This window comes from Solanum dulcamara, chromosome 12 (genome assembly GCF_947179165.1).
Source record: "Solanum dulcamara chromosome 12, daSolDulc1.2, whole genome shotgun sequence".
Taxonomy (NCBI): domain Eukaryota; kingdom Viridiplantae; phylum Streptophyta; class Magnoliopsida; order Solanales; family Solanaceae; genus Solanum; species Solanum dulcamara.
In genome coordinates this window covers 23783995-23801440 of record NC_077248.1, presented here as the reverse complement: position 1 = coordinate 23801440, position 17446 = coordinate 23783995, and the positions used below count along the sequence as shown (strand labels likewise).

The 17446-nt window shown below is 31.3% G+C and overlaps 1 protein-coding gene across 1 annotated transcript; it reads left to right on the top strand.

Annotated features, from left to right (window-relative positions):
* Positions 1-1556: 1556 nt before the first annotated feature.
* LOC129875690 (uncharacterized) lies at positions 1557-2422 on the top strand (the record flags this gene model as incomplete). The annotated part of the gene is made up of 3 exons (XM_055950958.1): positions 1557-2123; positions 2186-2251; positions 2330-2422. Coding segments are annotated over 3 exons (726 nt in total), but the record flags the coding sequence as incomplete, so codon positions are not given.
* Positions 2423-17446: the final 15024 nt, after the last annotated feature.

Sequence of the window (17446 nt, the reverse complement as noted above, 5' to 3'; positions counted from 1 at the left end):
ATCAGGTGAAATTGTCTGTCTTGTAGGTTCAGAAAAAGATACACACGCACTTGTTGTGGTTGAATTAAAAATTGACAATTCATGTTACATTCCCGAATAAAAAATAACGAATTACATTAGTGATGCAAATAGTACAGATGTGAAGGAGAAGCAACTATATAAGGATAAATCAACACTGATCTCTGTTATGACGAAATACAAAATAGAGCACAACTTCAATTTCAAGGTAAAGAGATCTGATGTGAAAAGGTATGTAATACTTTTAGTTTACTGTGCATCTGATTCAAATATATGTTTATTGACTACAGATTATTGTGATACATTCCTCTTGTATAATAAAAATTATAGATTGTTGTTCAAAAATACTCATTAAATTGTAGATATTTTTCATTTATTGTGAGATATTAATAAGTGTAAGATACATAAGATTTTGTATGTATCTGATACATATTAAAATGTCTATTTTAATTTGAATTATAGGTGAATGTATATCAAAAATAAAGGTTTTTATTAAATGTATCAGATACATCAAATAATTATACATTGAATTATGATACATAGACTTTAAAATAAATTTTGAGTCTTATACATTGAATTCTGATACATTAGCTTTCACCGGTACATTTAAATGATACATCGCAATGATGTATCAGCAACAATCCATGATACGTAAAATCAAACAATCTTTTTTTTATATGATAAAGTTCATGAAACATTATTGTATATGTGATTGGTGTTTTTTTGGTGAAATATTATAGTTTTTGAATGATACGTGATATATTTTTTTGAGTTTAAATGAATCTGATACATGCAGCTATGTTTTAGTGTGTTATTCTGCTGACTGTGGCTGGACTTTGATGGCATCTTGTCAAAAAAATTCAGATATATTCAAGATTAGGTACTTCAATAGTGAACATACTTGTCCATTAGGAGATAGGATTTTAACAAAGGTTCAAGCTATAGTTGGGTTTTTAAGTAGTGTAACTGCTCCTAAGTTGTTCAATCATAAAAGAATCCATACTCCAAATGACTTAATTGAAGATATTAAAGCAATATATGGGATTGAGATTTCTTACCAACAAGTATGGTGAGCTAAGGAGCGTGCACTAGAGATGATAAGGGGTAAACCTGCCGATATATATAGAAAGATGCCCATATACATACATATGCTCAATAAGTACCCAAATTCGTATATAAGGATGCACAAATCAGGAAAAAAAACAATTTATGTATTTGTTCATATCATTGAGGCCCTTTATGAGGGGGTTTGATTTCTATAGACCTATATTTGTGGTTGATGGTGCACATCTTAGTGCAACTTACAAAGGAATTTTTGTATCGGCAAGCACACTTGATGAAGCAGGTAATTTATTTGTTATTGTTATTCTATTATATTTAATTTGATATACCTTTCACTGATACTTGACCTTCCAACTATTAAAAAAACTAACATTTGGATAGATTTTTCTTCATTAAGTTACATATTGCCATTAGCTTATGGAGTTGTCGACACCGAGAATGATTGTTCATGCACATGGTTCTTTCAATAATTCAAAAACGCATTTGGAGAGAGGAAAAAAATGTGTGTTATATCGAATAGAAATGAGAGTATAATGAAGAGTCTAAGCATTGTTTTTCCAAATATTCCCCATTATGCATGCATATGGCATCTTTGGAAGAACGTGTGTATGAACTTCAAGAGGAGCAAAAACACACTGAGTGATCTATTCTACTCAATGGCCAAATCCTACAGAAAAGAAGATTTTGAAAAATTGATGGCTAAGGTAGAAAAAATTGATTATAGGATTAAGGAGTACCTTGAGGTAGCTAGGTATGAAAAATGGTCTAGAGTTGATGCAACAATAAATAGAGAAAGAATGATGACTTCAAACATCGCCGAATGTATCAATGGGTGTCTTGTTGAGGTACAACAACTACCTATATTAGAGTTCTTGGAGGAGGCTAGAATTCTATTTGGTTCTTGGCACTGCAACAACAGGGAGGTTTTCTCATATACAAAGGAAACATTAGGAAAAAGGTTTGAAGAGATTTTGATTCTAAATGCGTCTAAAAGTTCAAGAATGAAGGTATGTATCTTGGCCTCAATATGTTATGTATCCCCAGTGAGTTGATGTATTAGTGTTTTTTCCAGATTTCTTGATTTAGATCATCTTACTCTTTGCAGGTTATTCCATCATCTGAGTTTATGAATCTGGAAGAAGATACATTGTATACCTTGAACGAAAAATATGTAATTGTGGAAGATTTCAACTAGACAAGATACCTTGTGCACTTGCAATCGCGGTTTTAAAAAGCAAAAATGTTATAGATATGCATCCATACTGTTGATTACTGCAAACCAGATGCATTAGCCAAAACTTATGAGGTTCCAATGGTTCCAATGCCTGATAAAGAAGATTGATCGGTTTCAAATTATGTCAAATGAATTAGTTTTTCCTCCTAGATTCAAAAGGATGCCTTGAAGACCAAGAAAAAGAAGGAAAAAAATCCAGATGAGAAGATAACATCAAACACAAATTGTTGTGGACGTTGTGGACAAGAAGGTCATAATCCACGAACTTGCACTTTTGTACTTGAGGAGAAGTGACACACAGTTCTTATGATACATTAATATTACTGATACTTTGAACTTTCATATAGATTTATCTTGAATTTGAATAAATGTCATTTAATCTTTTCGAATAAAAATGTATCTTATTTTTTGAATTATTGATACAATTCAGACTACTTGTTATCTGAAGTTTTATAAGATGATACTTTATCATTTTATTAGTTATATTTCATAATATGTATCATATGTTTAGTTGGTAATAATTAGAATGTTTAGTTCTTTCAAATTCATATGTTTGTGTAAGATTTATTTTTCTTGTGTCTCGTATGATTAATTATCAATTTATAACTAATTTTTAAAGTGAAAAGAATTATTTTTGAAATGTATTGGATACATCAAAATAATGATACATTGCATATTGATACATAGCTTTTCAACTAAGATTTGAGTTTGTAACAATGAAAATTGATATATGACCATTGTTTTAGACATGTATCTAATACATTGAATTAATATATATTGAAAGTAATGCAGATACTTAAAATTAAAAATAGAGAGGAGTAAAAAAAGTGACCAACAAAAAGCTATATTCAACAATTAAATGATACATCATAAAGATGTATCTGTCATAAAATATGATATGTAAAATGTAATATGTATTTGATATATTGAAATATTATGTATCAACATCAAATCTGATATTCATTTAAAGTTAAATATCTTAATTTTATGTTTGATAAGTTACAGATACATAATCTAAAACTGATCTATAAGAATGATACATCAGTGGTATGTCTCTGATATCAGTTCTGATGTTATGTATCATTTGAATAAGTACTAAATTATTTCTGTCAAAAATAACTATCTACATTCTACTTCTACGAAGTTCAAAAAACTACTCGACATCAACCATTTCTCCTTGAGAAGGAGAAATGAAATCTCTCTTGGGCTTTGGTGAATCATCGTTTTCGCTGATATAACCATCATTGGCCTTTAAGTAGTAAAAGTTATTAAATACCAAAATAACATCAGAACTGGTATTTAAGTGGACATATGTCATTAATACATCATTGTTCTGAATCAGATACATCAGATAAAGTTATATAAACGTTTAACATATATATATGAAAATGATAAATTCAAAAGATGTATATGATACAAAGAGAATGTGTCAGATATAAATCTGATAATGATTTAGGCTTATTTGGTACAAAGTACCAATGTGTTTTATTGAAAATGCATCGGATGCACTAAATACTGATACATTAAAAAATTGATACATAAACTATAATGATGACCTGTACATAGAATTGATACATAAGATATATGTACTGATACAAAGACTTAAGTTATGAACAACAAAAAGTTATATTCAACAACATCTGCTAAATAGTTAAACAACAAACGATTAACATAGTAGGATTTTACTAAAAAAAAACCTCACAAATACTACATAACAAAAAAAAATATTTACTGTTGGTGTCAAAATAATAGTTTACATTCTACTACTACCAATTTCTAAAAAATTACTCGACGTCCATCGGTTCTCATTGACCAGGAGAGATGAAATCTCTCTTAGATTTTTTTGGATCGTCATTTTCACTAACATAACCATCCTTGGCCTTCCAACAACCATAATTTCACAATAGCGAGGTGTATCTTGAACGGAAATATTCGGCATGTAGCTCAGTAGTTGGAATAGAAATAACATCACTAAGATATTCAACAAAAACAGCCAAGAACACACCACAATCCCTGCAAACAAAGTATTAACCAACTTTTAAAAAATAAAAATGGCATTTTAATGAACTACATATGCATAATTGTTAAACCCACAAGTTATTATTTTCTTATTGCGCAATGCCTTCAACATATTCAATTTCAAAAGGGTGATGTGCTTCAAGCATGTTACCGGTTGATTTGTCCTTGTATGAATCAAGCAATGACCAATCAGTACATTTATTCTTTTCAAAAAAATCACTATCATGAAAGTATGTAGGTAGCATTACTGCTATCTTTTGAATTTCTAGGGAAGGGTTTCTACTTATTATTCCAGATGATGAATCATAGATGCGTATCAACCTCTATTTCAACATAATTACTGCCAGAATCCAATGAAAATCTCTATCACAATTTATCGGAATGTATATCTCATCTACCAAATGCCATAAAAAATCAGCGGGGATTGAAAAACCTCTTATTATATTCTTCACAGACCTCTTGCGATGAGCTACAACATAGGCCAGTGCCATGTCTTCTTGGGTATAAATATCAGGTGGAATGTGATAGTCGTGTATGTGCAGATTCGATGAAGACTTTGAAGATACAGTTTGTTGTTGTGTATCGATACTGATTGGCTGACTACATCTTGAACTTCTTTCGAAGGTAGTAAAGTATTACATCGATGTACTATATATTTTAAGAAAATATTAGTTATACAAACTAGTTCATAGTTAGTAAACAGAATAGATACTTTTGTAGTAAATGTATCTGATCCATAGTACTTATATATCAGACAGTGTGTTTGAAATGTATCATACAATGACTTGTACTATATCAAGAAACAATTACCTCATCATTCCAGAATCTTTTCGGCTGTGACATGAGGTAAAACCAATTCTTATCTTGAAGAAATGCCACTACAAAGTCCACTTTGTCAAACCCGAATGACGATCACTTTGCTCTGTAGTGTTTCTCCTTTGGTTTTCTGAATTAAAACTTATATTAAAATAAAAGTACATATATAATAAACATCTTGTATCATAAGTTGTAAATATCATACTTACTTGCGATTTTAATAGTCCCTTATCTATCCATTGAGAGTAATCGGTGATAAATTCGATTAGGGGACTATAGCATATGCCAAAATCTTCAAAAGGGTATGTTTGATACCTATAAACCGACATTTTTTCCTTAAACTTTTCACTCAACCCAAAATTTATTAGGTACGATAATTTTAAGATCTTATAAGGCATCCTACTTCGTGGAAGAGGTATTTTCGCATCATCTGACAACACATTGGGTTTGGATGAAAGAGTGATAGGTAGCTGGTTATCACGCAGTAGACATTCAGTCTGAACTACTTATTCATGACTAATGGCAGTCAATGGCGTGGCCGATAATGGAAGTCCAAATATTAGAGCATTTACCACCTCTCGAGTTTCGGACGATATCGAGGTTGAGGTTGTGGAATCCATTTTTTTAAGAATGATAAATTTTTTATGTCTTCAGTATAATAATCTGTAGTAAATTTTAGGAATCAGATACAAGTGTGAAATATTATCGATACACCGGGGTTGATTTTTCTTTATCAATTTGCTTAACATGTTCTTCAACTTGAATGGTATTATGAACAACCTCTCTTTCATTTTTCATGGCATAATTTGATTCTTTTGACGCATTATCCTAAATTAAATGTATTATATAAATACTAAACTTATTAATGTTGAATGTATCATAATAATTAATTTGATACATTACCTTTAATGTATCAGAAGCAACATGCACTTCAAAAGATTCTGCAGTAGCTGATTCCATGTGAAGTGCTTATACATCCTGCAATTATTGCAGAATATTGGATGGTTTTGCTTCCTACAAATATAATATTAACAATATATTATAAAAATGTCAATTAAAATCAAAAAATGAAGGATCTAATACATGACCACGAAATGTATCAAGTCTTTATAGATCATCATAGATGTATCAGATACAAAAGCTACGTAGAATCAGATTAGTCATAAATTATTTTTAATACAATACCTTTAATATATCAATAGCAATCCGCTCTTCATGAAATTCTGCAGCATCTGATTTTATGTGATGTTTAGATACTTTATCCAATTGTATTGTCTTGGATGGTTCTACTTCCTACAAATATAATAACAATTAATTATGAAAATGACTATGAAAAAGAAAATTAATGATTTGATATGTGTCCATGAAATGTATCAAGATCTATAGATCATCACATATGTAGCAGATACGAGAGCTATGTAGCATCAATTTTATCATAAATTTGATTCTGATACATTACCATTAATGTATCATTAGCAACATGCTGTTGGAGAGATTCTGCAGCATCTGATACCATGTGATGATCTGATGCATCATCCATTTCTTGTATCGTCTTGGATGATTCTGCTTTCTACAATTATAATAACAATTACTTATGAGAATGACAATTAAAATAAAAATTAATGATCTGATATAGGAACATGAAATGTATCAAGTAGTTTAAAAGTATATCAAAATAGAATTATCAAGAACTACATGATATATCTAACTGAATATCTTCCTGGCCATGAAATTGATCATGTGGTCGGTATGATTTGAATCGATTTTATTCTCTAGTCGGTTGAACTTTCGGTCAACCTTAATATATTAATATGAAAAATCAGAATGTATCAACTTATTAAAAGTATATTGACTAACTTAAATTTTATACTAATAACTTACGTATTTATTTAGAGACTTTTTTAATAATTTAAATTCCACATGAATAATTTGGTCCGATTGATCGGAAGATTAACCTCCTACCATTGACTTTGCCACTGGTTCTGTAGTAGTAGAACCAGACTTTTTTGATGGATTTGGTAGTATGACATCTTTGTCTTTGTTAGCCATTTCTACTAGAATAGATTTTTTACCAGGGACAATCTTCCTTCTTTTGGGAGGAGGTGGAGAAGATGTATTAGAAACACGATCGGATCTTCTTAACAATTCTTTAGATGGTTTAGTTGAAAAGTCCTCAAATCAGGGGAGTTCTTGAGGTTCCGTTAATTTGGGCTTGACAATTGATGTAGTAGCTTCATTTGGAGGTTCACTGCCACGAATGTCAATTGATTCCATTTCATCTTGAGTTGGGACAATATTGGAGCATGTATACTGAAAAAAATAGAGTAAAAAGCAAAAAAAATAAAAACAAGTAACATTATGTATCCTGGGTTCATGACAGGAGTCTTATGTATCAAAACAAAATCTATTATATCAGATTCAAGACTATTGAATATATCATAAATGTTATGTATACTGAATCAGAGCATAATTGAAAAATAAATAATCTTACACTATAATTAATAAGCAACAGATAATATATACATTTGATATAAATATGAATATGATTTTATGAAATATACCTCACTGAAAATGCTAGACATGAATATCTCAAATTTGGGTTTGACCGCAAAAACACGCCAATTAAGAATTTTGGAATTTGATTACCCACTCTTACAATAATTTCAGAAGGGACCTGAGATGCACATTAGTAAATTCATGCATTATGAGCATATGGCATGCCACCCAAATAATACATTTGTTTAGTAGTAGTAAACTCCTGCTTCATGCCTTTCATCAATTCGAAAAATACTATTTTACCCCATGGGAACTGCTCATATATGCCATACTCTACCATCCTAAATTCATCAATAGAAACAAGTGAATCACCTAGTTGAGAAAAGATAAAAGTGTTGATGAAGTAGAGAATGACCATCTGAACAACGTATTCATTGATTTCCCATCCTTCCATCAGGAAACACTAAACAAAACATCCTTTGTTTACCCTATTGTTTTCCACCAGGGAAATATCTAGATGTCACGACCCAAGCCTAGGGCCTAGACGTGACATGGAGAATGAGGAACCCGAAAGTACCTCAAACAAGCCTCTTAGCATTCTTTTAGCCTTTCATAGGTAATGATGATAAATAAACAAGCGGAAATCATAATAAATTTTCAACTTACATATGTCCAACAATACCTCTAACTATTAGATTTAACGGGGCTAAGACAAGTCCCTAGCTCACCCTCAATCATAATAGAAGAAATTCCATAGTAAAATATCTTAACATATCATAAACTAGAAAGATAAATGAGTATTGTTCCCGGAATATGGGAACTCACCAAAAGTAGTCTTCAATGGAATATCAACTAGCCACGTGGAGGAGAATGAGGAGGAGCACTGATCCCTACATGGTGATATCATGTAGGGAAAAGAGTATGCATTAGTACTTTGGATGCATGAACATTGAGGAAACATTAAAACATTTATGTAATATGGAACATAATTTAATGTATGCATAATAAATCATATATATATCCTTTAAAACATTTATTTTGTGGGAAATTAACCATAACCGACATTTAAGACCATGCGAGCTATTACATGGAATCCAACATAACCTCCTACGTTGGCCGGGGAGACTACTTGCCGGGTAGAACTCCGTCAACTTCATTTGTTTCTTTAACTTTAACTTTAAGGGCTATTTATAGATCCATTAGCCTAAGCCTACAAGGGCTCCTATGTTGGCACATAGTTAATGAGACAAGGGGTTGCTACTAGGATTCCCTTACCGAATCCCACCTCAATGCCTCATTCGGTGCTAAGTCAATCCCACGGAATAGTTTAATACTTCAAAATATTCATAGCATATAACTTGAGAATTCAAACATCATATTCGGTAGAATAGCTCATTAAAACATTTGATAATTCAAATATGCAAGAATTGTCCTTATTGCATAAAGAATCCATGATTCATATCATTTCATCATTCTTTCATTTCATAAGACTCTCTTTTTGATCATAGATATTACTTTCATAAATATTTATTTGGAGTCAAAGCTTTCAAGTCAAACTTTATTAAAAACATAGTAAAACTAGGTGGGTTCAAATCACTTCAACTTGCAAATATGTATGTAAATAAATATACATAAATACTTTGAAATCCATTAATTAAAAATCATGCTTTAAACAACCCACCATGAATTTCAAGAACCTTTAAATAGATAAATAAAAGAATTACTTGTAAACCATCAATTCATACATATGAAATTATGTTGCATCAAAATAGAGCAATAATCATTAGTTTAAGCATGATTCATATTATTAAGTAAAATTAAGAATTACCATAAGAAAATATTACTTGAAATCAAGAGACTTAATTGAAAGAGTTTTTGGACTACATGGGTGGAAGAACCCATGGATAAATACCCACATAACTTAGAGTAGAGCTTAGAGAAAATAAATATAATTTATCATATAATCAAAATAATTTAGACATGAGAGTGGAAGGAATACTCTCATTGAAGCCTTACATACCTGGAAACCGAAGCTTTAGTTGGTACCGGAAGACTTAATGACCACTCTTGAGTCCTAGCTTTTCTCCTTGCCGGAACGTTTTGTGTACTACCCGGAATATATGAATTACCGGAATAGTATTTCTTCACTACTAAGAACTAAAACTATATTTGAGAATGTGTAAAGAAGTGTATAGAGAGAAGATTTGCTTGAGAAAGCTTGATGAATAAAATGAGGAAATAAGGTGGGTATTTATAGGTGGGAAAGAGGACCTAACAATAAATAAAATAATTATAAATAAAAATCTGAAAATTTAGTGGAATATATTGATGTCATGGATGATGTTAAATGGAGGACAATTTATGTCATGAGTGATGTCAAATGTATCTAGATCTTTCTATGGTAGGTGAAATGAGTTATCTTTGACAGAATACTCGTTTTGGGAGCTACGTTTGAATAAGATAAATTCCTTATTAGGATTTGGTGTCTTCATAAGAATTGTAGATATGGAAGTCTAGTTTCATATCGTTCAAGAATCAACCAATTTGGATAAAACTACAGTGAGATATAATTTTTCTTCTATAAACACTCATTTCCGTCACAGTATCCTACCTTACAAAGATTAATTTATTTGACCTACTTAACCTCCGAATATTAAAATATGGTCTTCATAAAAGTTGTAGGTAATGATCTTGTGGTTACTCAGAAATTTGAATCACTCAATTTGGATATTCCTATGAAAAGTTATGACCAAAATACAGAGGCTGTATCATGTTTAGGCAAAAATTGAAACATCGTATACAACGTTTTAGGGGATGTTACACTAGACAAAAATCTGTTTGTGTCATGCCCTGAGAGGGTACCCTAGGCGTGGTCGACATAAAGAAACCATCTCTGGCCTCCGAGAGAACCACCTGGTCTCATCACTCATTCATTCATCAGTGGAAGACATAAGTGAAAATAAGAATACTTATATGGGCTCGCCATCATCAATCAAATGGAAGAAATAATCCTTAGAAGAAGTAGTTTCAGAGGAGAACTACATCAATCACATCATCAAACTTTGTCTATGAAGCCTCTAACAATATCAAACGGTGCCGATGTGTCACGACCCGAATTCAGGTGTGATGACACTCATCTCAACCCACCGAGATAAGTCAGCCTAAAACTCAACGAAAAGTAAATGCGGAAGTAATTGAGATAAAGCAAGGTTTAACTTAGTCAAAAACAAATAAATATTCTCAAAATCCCCCAAGACTGGTTGTCACATGTACAAGCCACTAATACCTTACCGAAGTACGAAAGAGAATACAGTCACAATGTCTTTGTCTCTAGAATAGGACTAAAACATAATAAAAGAGTAAGAGGTGTCCTCTAGATGGATGTAACAGCTACCTCAACACTCGAGATGATAGCCTCAGACGTGGTAGAGAACACTAAGAGATCAAGAAGGTACGGACTCACAACCTACACAAGTGTAGAAGCAAGGGGTGAGTATCAAACAACACGGTACTCAACAAGTGGATAACTAAAACTAAGCAAAGCTCAATAAATACAAGTACTCCTATCCTTCCAACCGAACCTCCTTAACTACAACCTGCATAAAACTAGCCCAACTCTCAACTTGTACAATAATAGCAGTAATACAGTCCACGAATACTCATCAATAGTCTCATCAATGAATCATATCAAGTCAAGTTCAGCATATACAGAGCAATAAAGGGGTAAAAACGAATTCACAAATATCAACAAAATGCGATGAAATGCAATGAGATGATGCATGTCTGTCCTATCGATACACATCCGCTGAATTACAGTCCGGAACCCATGGGGGATATTTCTGTTCATGTAACCTGCCACGGAACGTGTGGCCCGTCCCCTCAACATATATATATTGCCATGGAGCGTGTGGCCCGACCCCTTTTATTTCATAATACTTGCCACAGAGCGTGTGGCCCGACCCCTTTGTTTCATAATATCTGCCACGGAGCATATGGCCCGACCTCTTTATTTCATATCATTTTTCAGTCTCAACATAATATGTCAGAACCAATGCAATCAATTCATGTTCATATAATTCACGATAATAACATGACAATAATAATATTTTTTTCCTATCTCACATCAACATAGCTATTTCACATGTCCAAAATAAATCCACAATCACAACATATCAATTCCACCAATACATGTCATTAGATCACCATTTTATACCCCTCATCTCCATTTTTAAGGCCAATCATATAGTCAATAACCCAGTCTAATTCTAATTACTCCCTCGTACACATAACACGGAAATACAAGCATCTACAAGCTTAAACTGAGGTTTAGAAATTCACTTGCCTTAATTAATCAAGCAATTACTCTGGTACTTGAGCCTTTCCTTTTCGTTGGGCCTCCAAATAAGTATAATCTAATCAAATAAATAACCACAATAAGATTTCGAAACTAACAACACCCATATTATTATATGTCTAGCCTAGATCCAAAACCTACCCAAATCTATAATCAAGTTCCTAATGTTGATGTCAAATAATATGTCGACTCTCATATTTCTAAATTTTTAAGCCTAGGATTAGGTTTTAATTTCCCCAATACCATAAATTTAATGGAATTCATAAAATATAATATACCTAATATTTAATTGTCTATCTCAATATATCAAAATTTGAGAACTAACTCATTCTATGTCATTGAAGTCAAATATAAAATTTTCTTTCCGATTATGTTCACTCATGATAAAATAAACTCACATGTCAAATTTCAGTTAAAACGAATCGTTATTGGACCCTCAAATCAAGATTTTATGTGAAGAACCCTAGGGTCATATTTTCTTATTTCAACATTGTTTCTCCACCAATATACCCTAAAAATATGTTCATAATCACATGAAAATTTAATGAAAAGGATGAGAATAATTACATTGACGCTTTGGAATGAAAATCTCTATTTTTCTCTTCTTCTTTATTTTTATTTTCCCCCTTTCTTTTCTTTCTTCCTCCGTATTTTTTCTCTCTCCCAGTTTTTGTAACGTGCGTCACTGTTCTCTCTTTTTGTTTTCGTTATATCTGATGGCATTAGGCTATCATATTATATATATATATATATATATAAATTCTTTTCTATTATTTTTTTTTTCCTTTTCCAAACTAATTATGTATTAAAATTTACAAACCCTACTAACATATTTTAATAAATATAAGAAAAGTGATATAGGATATTAAATAAATTAACACTTTAGCCCATCAATTAAATTAATTCTCTAAAATTATCCCTCAACTAATTAACCAAAATTACCGAATAGTCCAAATAACCCATTAAAATTTTACGGGAAGGGTCTCGTATGAAAGGAGAAGAACTTGTTCTCAAAATGACCTAACGGGTCATTACACGAAGACATGTCAATGGCTAACTCAAAAGAAACATAATACTAAACAATAATAAAAGGATAAAAAGGTCCTCCAAATACAAGAAAGACTCACCAAATAGCTGAAATGTAATGATCTTCAATGATGCGCCTATTGAGGATCTCTAACACCTGTATCTGCATCATAAAATGATGCAGGTCTAATGATACCAATACATGGAATGTACGAGTATGTAAAATGGTAGGAAAGTAAGGACAAATATCAAGAAAATCCTCTCAAGAAGACTCAGCTCAAAACTCAACATCATCTCAACATCAATATGTAATGCAAGTTTAAAAATAATAATAATAAGAAATGCTTACTCAGTTGGGAGTTTCTTTAACCGACAATCATCATTTATGAGCTAGTGATGATACAATGAAGCGATGTCATTGCCACATCCATCCAATACCTTGCCAGGGTAAAGGACATCACCATCTTGGATCCAATAATCAAAGTCCTCTTTTTAGGACTTAATAAGTCTAGCATCTATCCTACGCTGACTATGTAGTTCTGGGGTTTGAGTCAATTAAACTCTTACTCAACTCATTGCTCAATACTACTCCTAAAAGATGTGCTCATATTAACATCATCATCTAGTGTTATTGGAATTTTATTTAAAATATTAAACTCATATCATTACCTCTTCATCAATCATTACACTTCAAAACATCATTTACATATTATCAAAATATCTTGCTCAAAACATCATTTAATAAAATTTATTTAAACTCAATTCTTTTGCTCTTTTAAAACTCAATAAAATACATATATAATATTAATTTAAATCACTCTTTTTGTCAATGAATATTAAAAGCCAACATCTTTACTCAAAACACGCGTAAAATATTCTTGAACATTAAATCAATTAGGATTCATGGGAAAGTAGCCACAAACAATAATTCTAATAATATGAGAGATAATAATAATAATAATAATCTCAATGCATAAATATATCTAACTCGATAGAAGAATAATTAACTCATTAGAATTCAAAAATTAGGGTAAAACTCAACTATAACTCAATTACGATGAATTTAAATATATGGTGCATGGACGAACTCAATCCAACGCTATTAATAACCTTACATATCTGGAATCCAAAGCTTTACTCTGAATTGAAGAACTCAATAAGCACTTTTGAACCCCTAGCCTTTTCTCCTCGCCAGAGTATTTTGGTGTACTACTTGGAGTATAAGAATCACCAAAATAGTATTTCTATACTACTAAAAACTAAAACTATATTTGAGAATGAGTAAATAAGTGTATAGAGAGAAGAGTTGCTTGAAAAAGCTTGATGAATAAAATGAGAAAATAAGGTGGGTATTTATAGGTGTGGAGGGGGGACCTAACAATAAATAAAAATAATTATAAAGGATGATCTTGAAAATTCAATTGAGGATTGTGATGTCATGGATGATGTTACATGGAGGACTATTGATTTCATGGATGATGTCAAATGGATTTAGATATTTCCATGGTTAGTGAGATGAACTTCGTTTAACGGAATACCCTTTTTCGGAGCTATATTTGAACAAGATAACTTTCTAATTAGGATTTAGTGTATTCATATGAATTGTAGATCTAGAAGTCTACTTTCATATTGTTTAAGAATCAACTGATTTGGAGTATTATACTGTGAGATATGATTTTTCTTCTATAAATACTCTATTTCATTACAACACTATATCTTGTAAAAATTAATTTATTTGACCTACTTATCCTCCGAATCGTATGATATGGTCTTCACAAAAATTATAGATAATGACGTTGGGGTTATTTAGAAATTTGGATCACCTAATTTGGATTATCTATGAAAATGTATGCCCAAAATACAGAAGTAGTATCATTTTTGTCGAGAATTGAAACACCACATACAACATTTTAGGAGGTGTTACTGCTTGGGAGTGCATCTGGGTACCGAAATGCATTGATATTATCGGTACATCGCAAACTGATAATAATAGCAAATTCCTTGATTGAGAAATGGAGTACGTTACCTTGAACGTGATGAATGTTCAATTCATCTGTGTTTTTCTGTTTCACCTCGAGAAGTAAGAGACATTTGATGATTTGACCTTGAAAATTACATTGTGGCATATCTAGGTAGTGACCAAAGATGGTTTGCCTAAATAACTGGATAACTTCTTCACCTATTGATGATTTAAAATCATCAATAAAATTAGCGGTATATGTAGTGCCTAATCTCAAAGACTGAGAAGGAATTTTTTTGATGACGTACTTCAGTCCCTGCATTGACAGAACAAATGAATAAATACAACTTGTACTTGATACATTATTTATCTGACTTCATGAACACATAACATAATATGATACATTAGAATAGATGATACAAAGTGACTTTATGTATCAGGTGCATGACTAATCAGTATACATATAGAGCTTATATGAGACACTTTGTTTTGCCCTTATTTATCAAAAAGAATAGAAAAAGCAGAAAATAATGCATCATAAACCACACAAAATAAAAAAAACCTTATGTATCATGATTAGTACATAATGTATCCGAAAATTATAAAAAGCATTAAACCTTATGTATCAGAAAAATAATAATAAAAATCATATCAGAACCTTAAGTATCAGCATACGAACTTTAAGAAAGGTACATTGAAATGAATTAGAAAATTCAAGATTAAAAATTAAAAATAACAGAATACAGATTAGATGAACTCATACCTTTGGGAGATTATGGCTTGTTGTAACCTCTTCAATTTTTTTCTCTACTTCTGTGGGTGCTTGTTGATTTGGAGATTTTGACTTCAATTTCGCACGTAATTTATCCATAACTACGAGATCGTTACGATGTTTGGATTTAACCTCGTGGTAGCCTTTCCAAAATGAATGAGATGCCGGTAAAATAAGAATTTCTTGATTTTAATTCAACTGTGTGAGACCAATACTAAAAGATGGAGTAAAATCCATATGTATCAGTGAACAAAAGGAGTAAAAACAATAAAAAATTACAGTAGAAATCAATGAAAAATCGAAGGAGTTGAAATCACAGTGAGATGACAGAGAAGGAAGAACTTGAATTACCTTAATTAGAAGTTTGAAATTGAGTAAAACTTGGACTGAAATTTTAAAAAAAAAACCGCAGTAGTTGTGGCTACAAAATAGGCGTGAATTTAGGATAGTTATAGAACTAGAATAAGATATATCTGTGAGTTGGAGAGAGAGGTAAAAAAAGAGGGATTTGTATAAATGGTAGGAACTAATAGTAAATATAGTAATATAAGGTGTGTAGATAGATAATTATTCCTTAAAAATGTGACAAATTGACCAAGCCCAAGTCAAAATATTTTTAATTAGGTGATTAGGTTAAATGGGGGTAAAATGTAATATTTAAAACTTGTTAATCTTTTTTAAATATAATAAAGTCTCAAACTTTTTTTTCAAATATATTCAAATTCTTGTCAGTTGGGACTTTTCAACTTCTCTTCTCCAACTTCTTCCATCCTTCTTCTCCGCACTCTCTCAAATCTCTCCCAAAACTATTTTCTCTTCTTAATCTCTATTTCTTTCTAATTTTTCTTCTCCTTTCATCTCTATCAACCTTGTCGCCATCATTGTCTTTCCTTGTCACTGTTAGGGTTTTGATTTTTAAAGGTAAATTATCTTCTTTTCTTTTTATTGTTAGGGCTTTTTGTTTTTAAAGTGAAAATGGTTATTTAGGTTTAAATAGAAGAAGAAGAGTCTGAATTTCAAATATTTTTATTGTTGTTGTTGTGATTTTATATATTTTTGTTGTTGTTTGGTGGGTTTCTTGGTTGTTGTACCTAAAAAATATTGTTGTTACAGCAATTTAAGAACTTGTGTGCTTAAAAAATATTGTTGTTGCAGCAACTTAAGAACTTGTGTGATTAAATCACACAGTTGTTGAGGTTGTTGTAACAAGTCTATGAACAACTGAAATTTTTTGAAGCAATTGCTGAACTAGTACAACACATGTTGAAACAATAATTGAAGATTGACACAACAATTGTTGAAGTTACTGCTTCTCAACTTCAGCAGTTGCTTTCGTAACTCAACAAAAATTTCAACCATCTTTAAATTGTGAAAATTGTGATTTAGGTTTACATAGAAGAATAAGAGCCTGAATTTCACATATTTTGTTGTTGCATGTCCTAATAAATAGTGTATTTGTTATTATTGTTGTGGATTTCACATATTTTTATTGTTGTTTGATGGGTTGCTGGTTGTTGTACTTAAAAAATAAGTTGTTGTTGTAGCAATTTAAGAATTTGTATGATTAAAACACACAGTTGTTGAGGTTGTTGTAACAAGTCTATGAACAACTGAAGGTTTTTGAAGCAACTGCCGAACTATTGCAGCAACTACTGAAGCAACAATTAAAGTTCCACACAACAATTATTG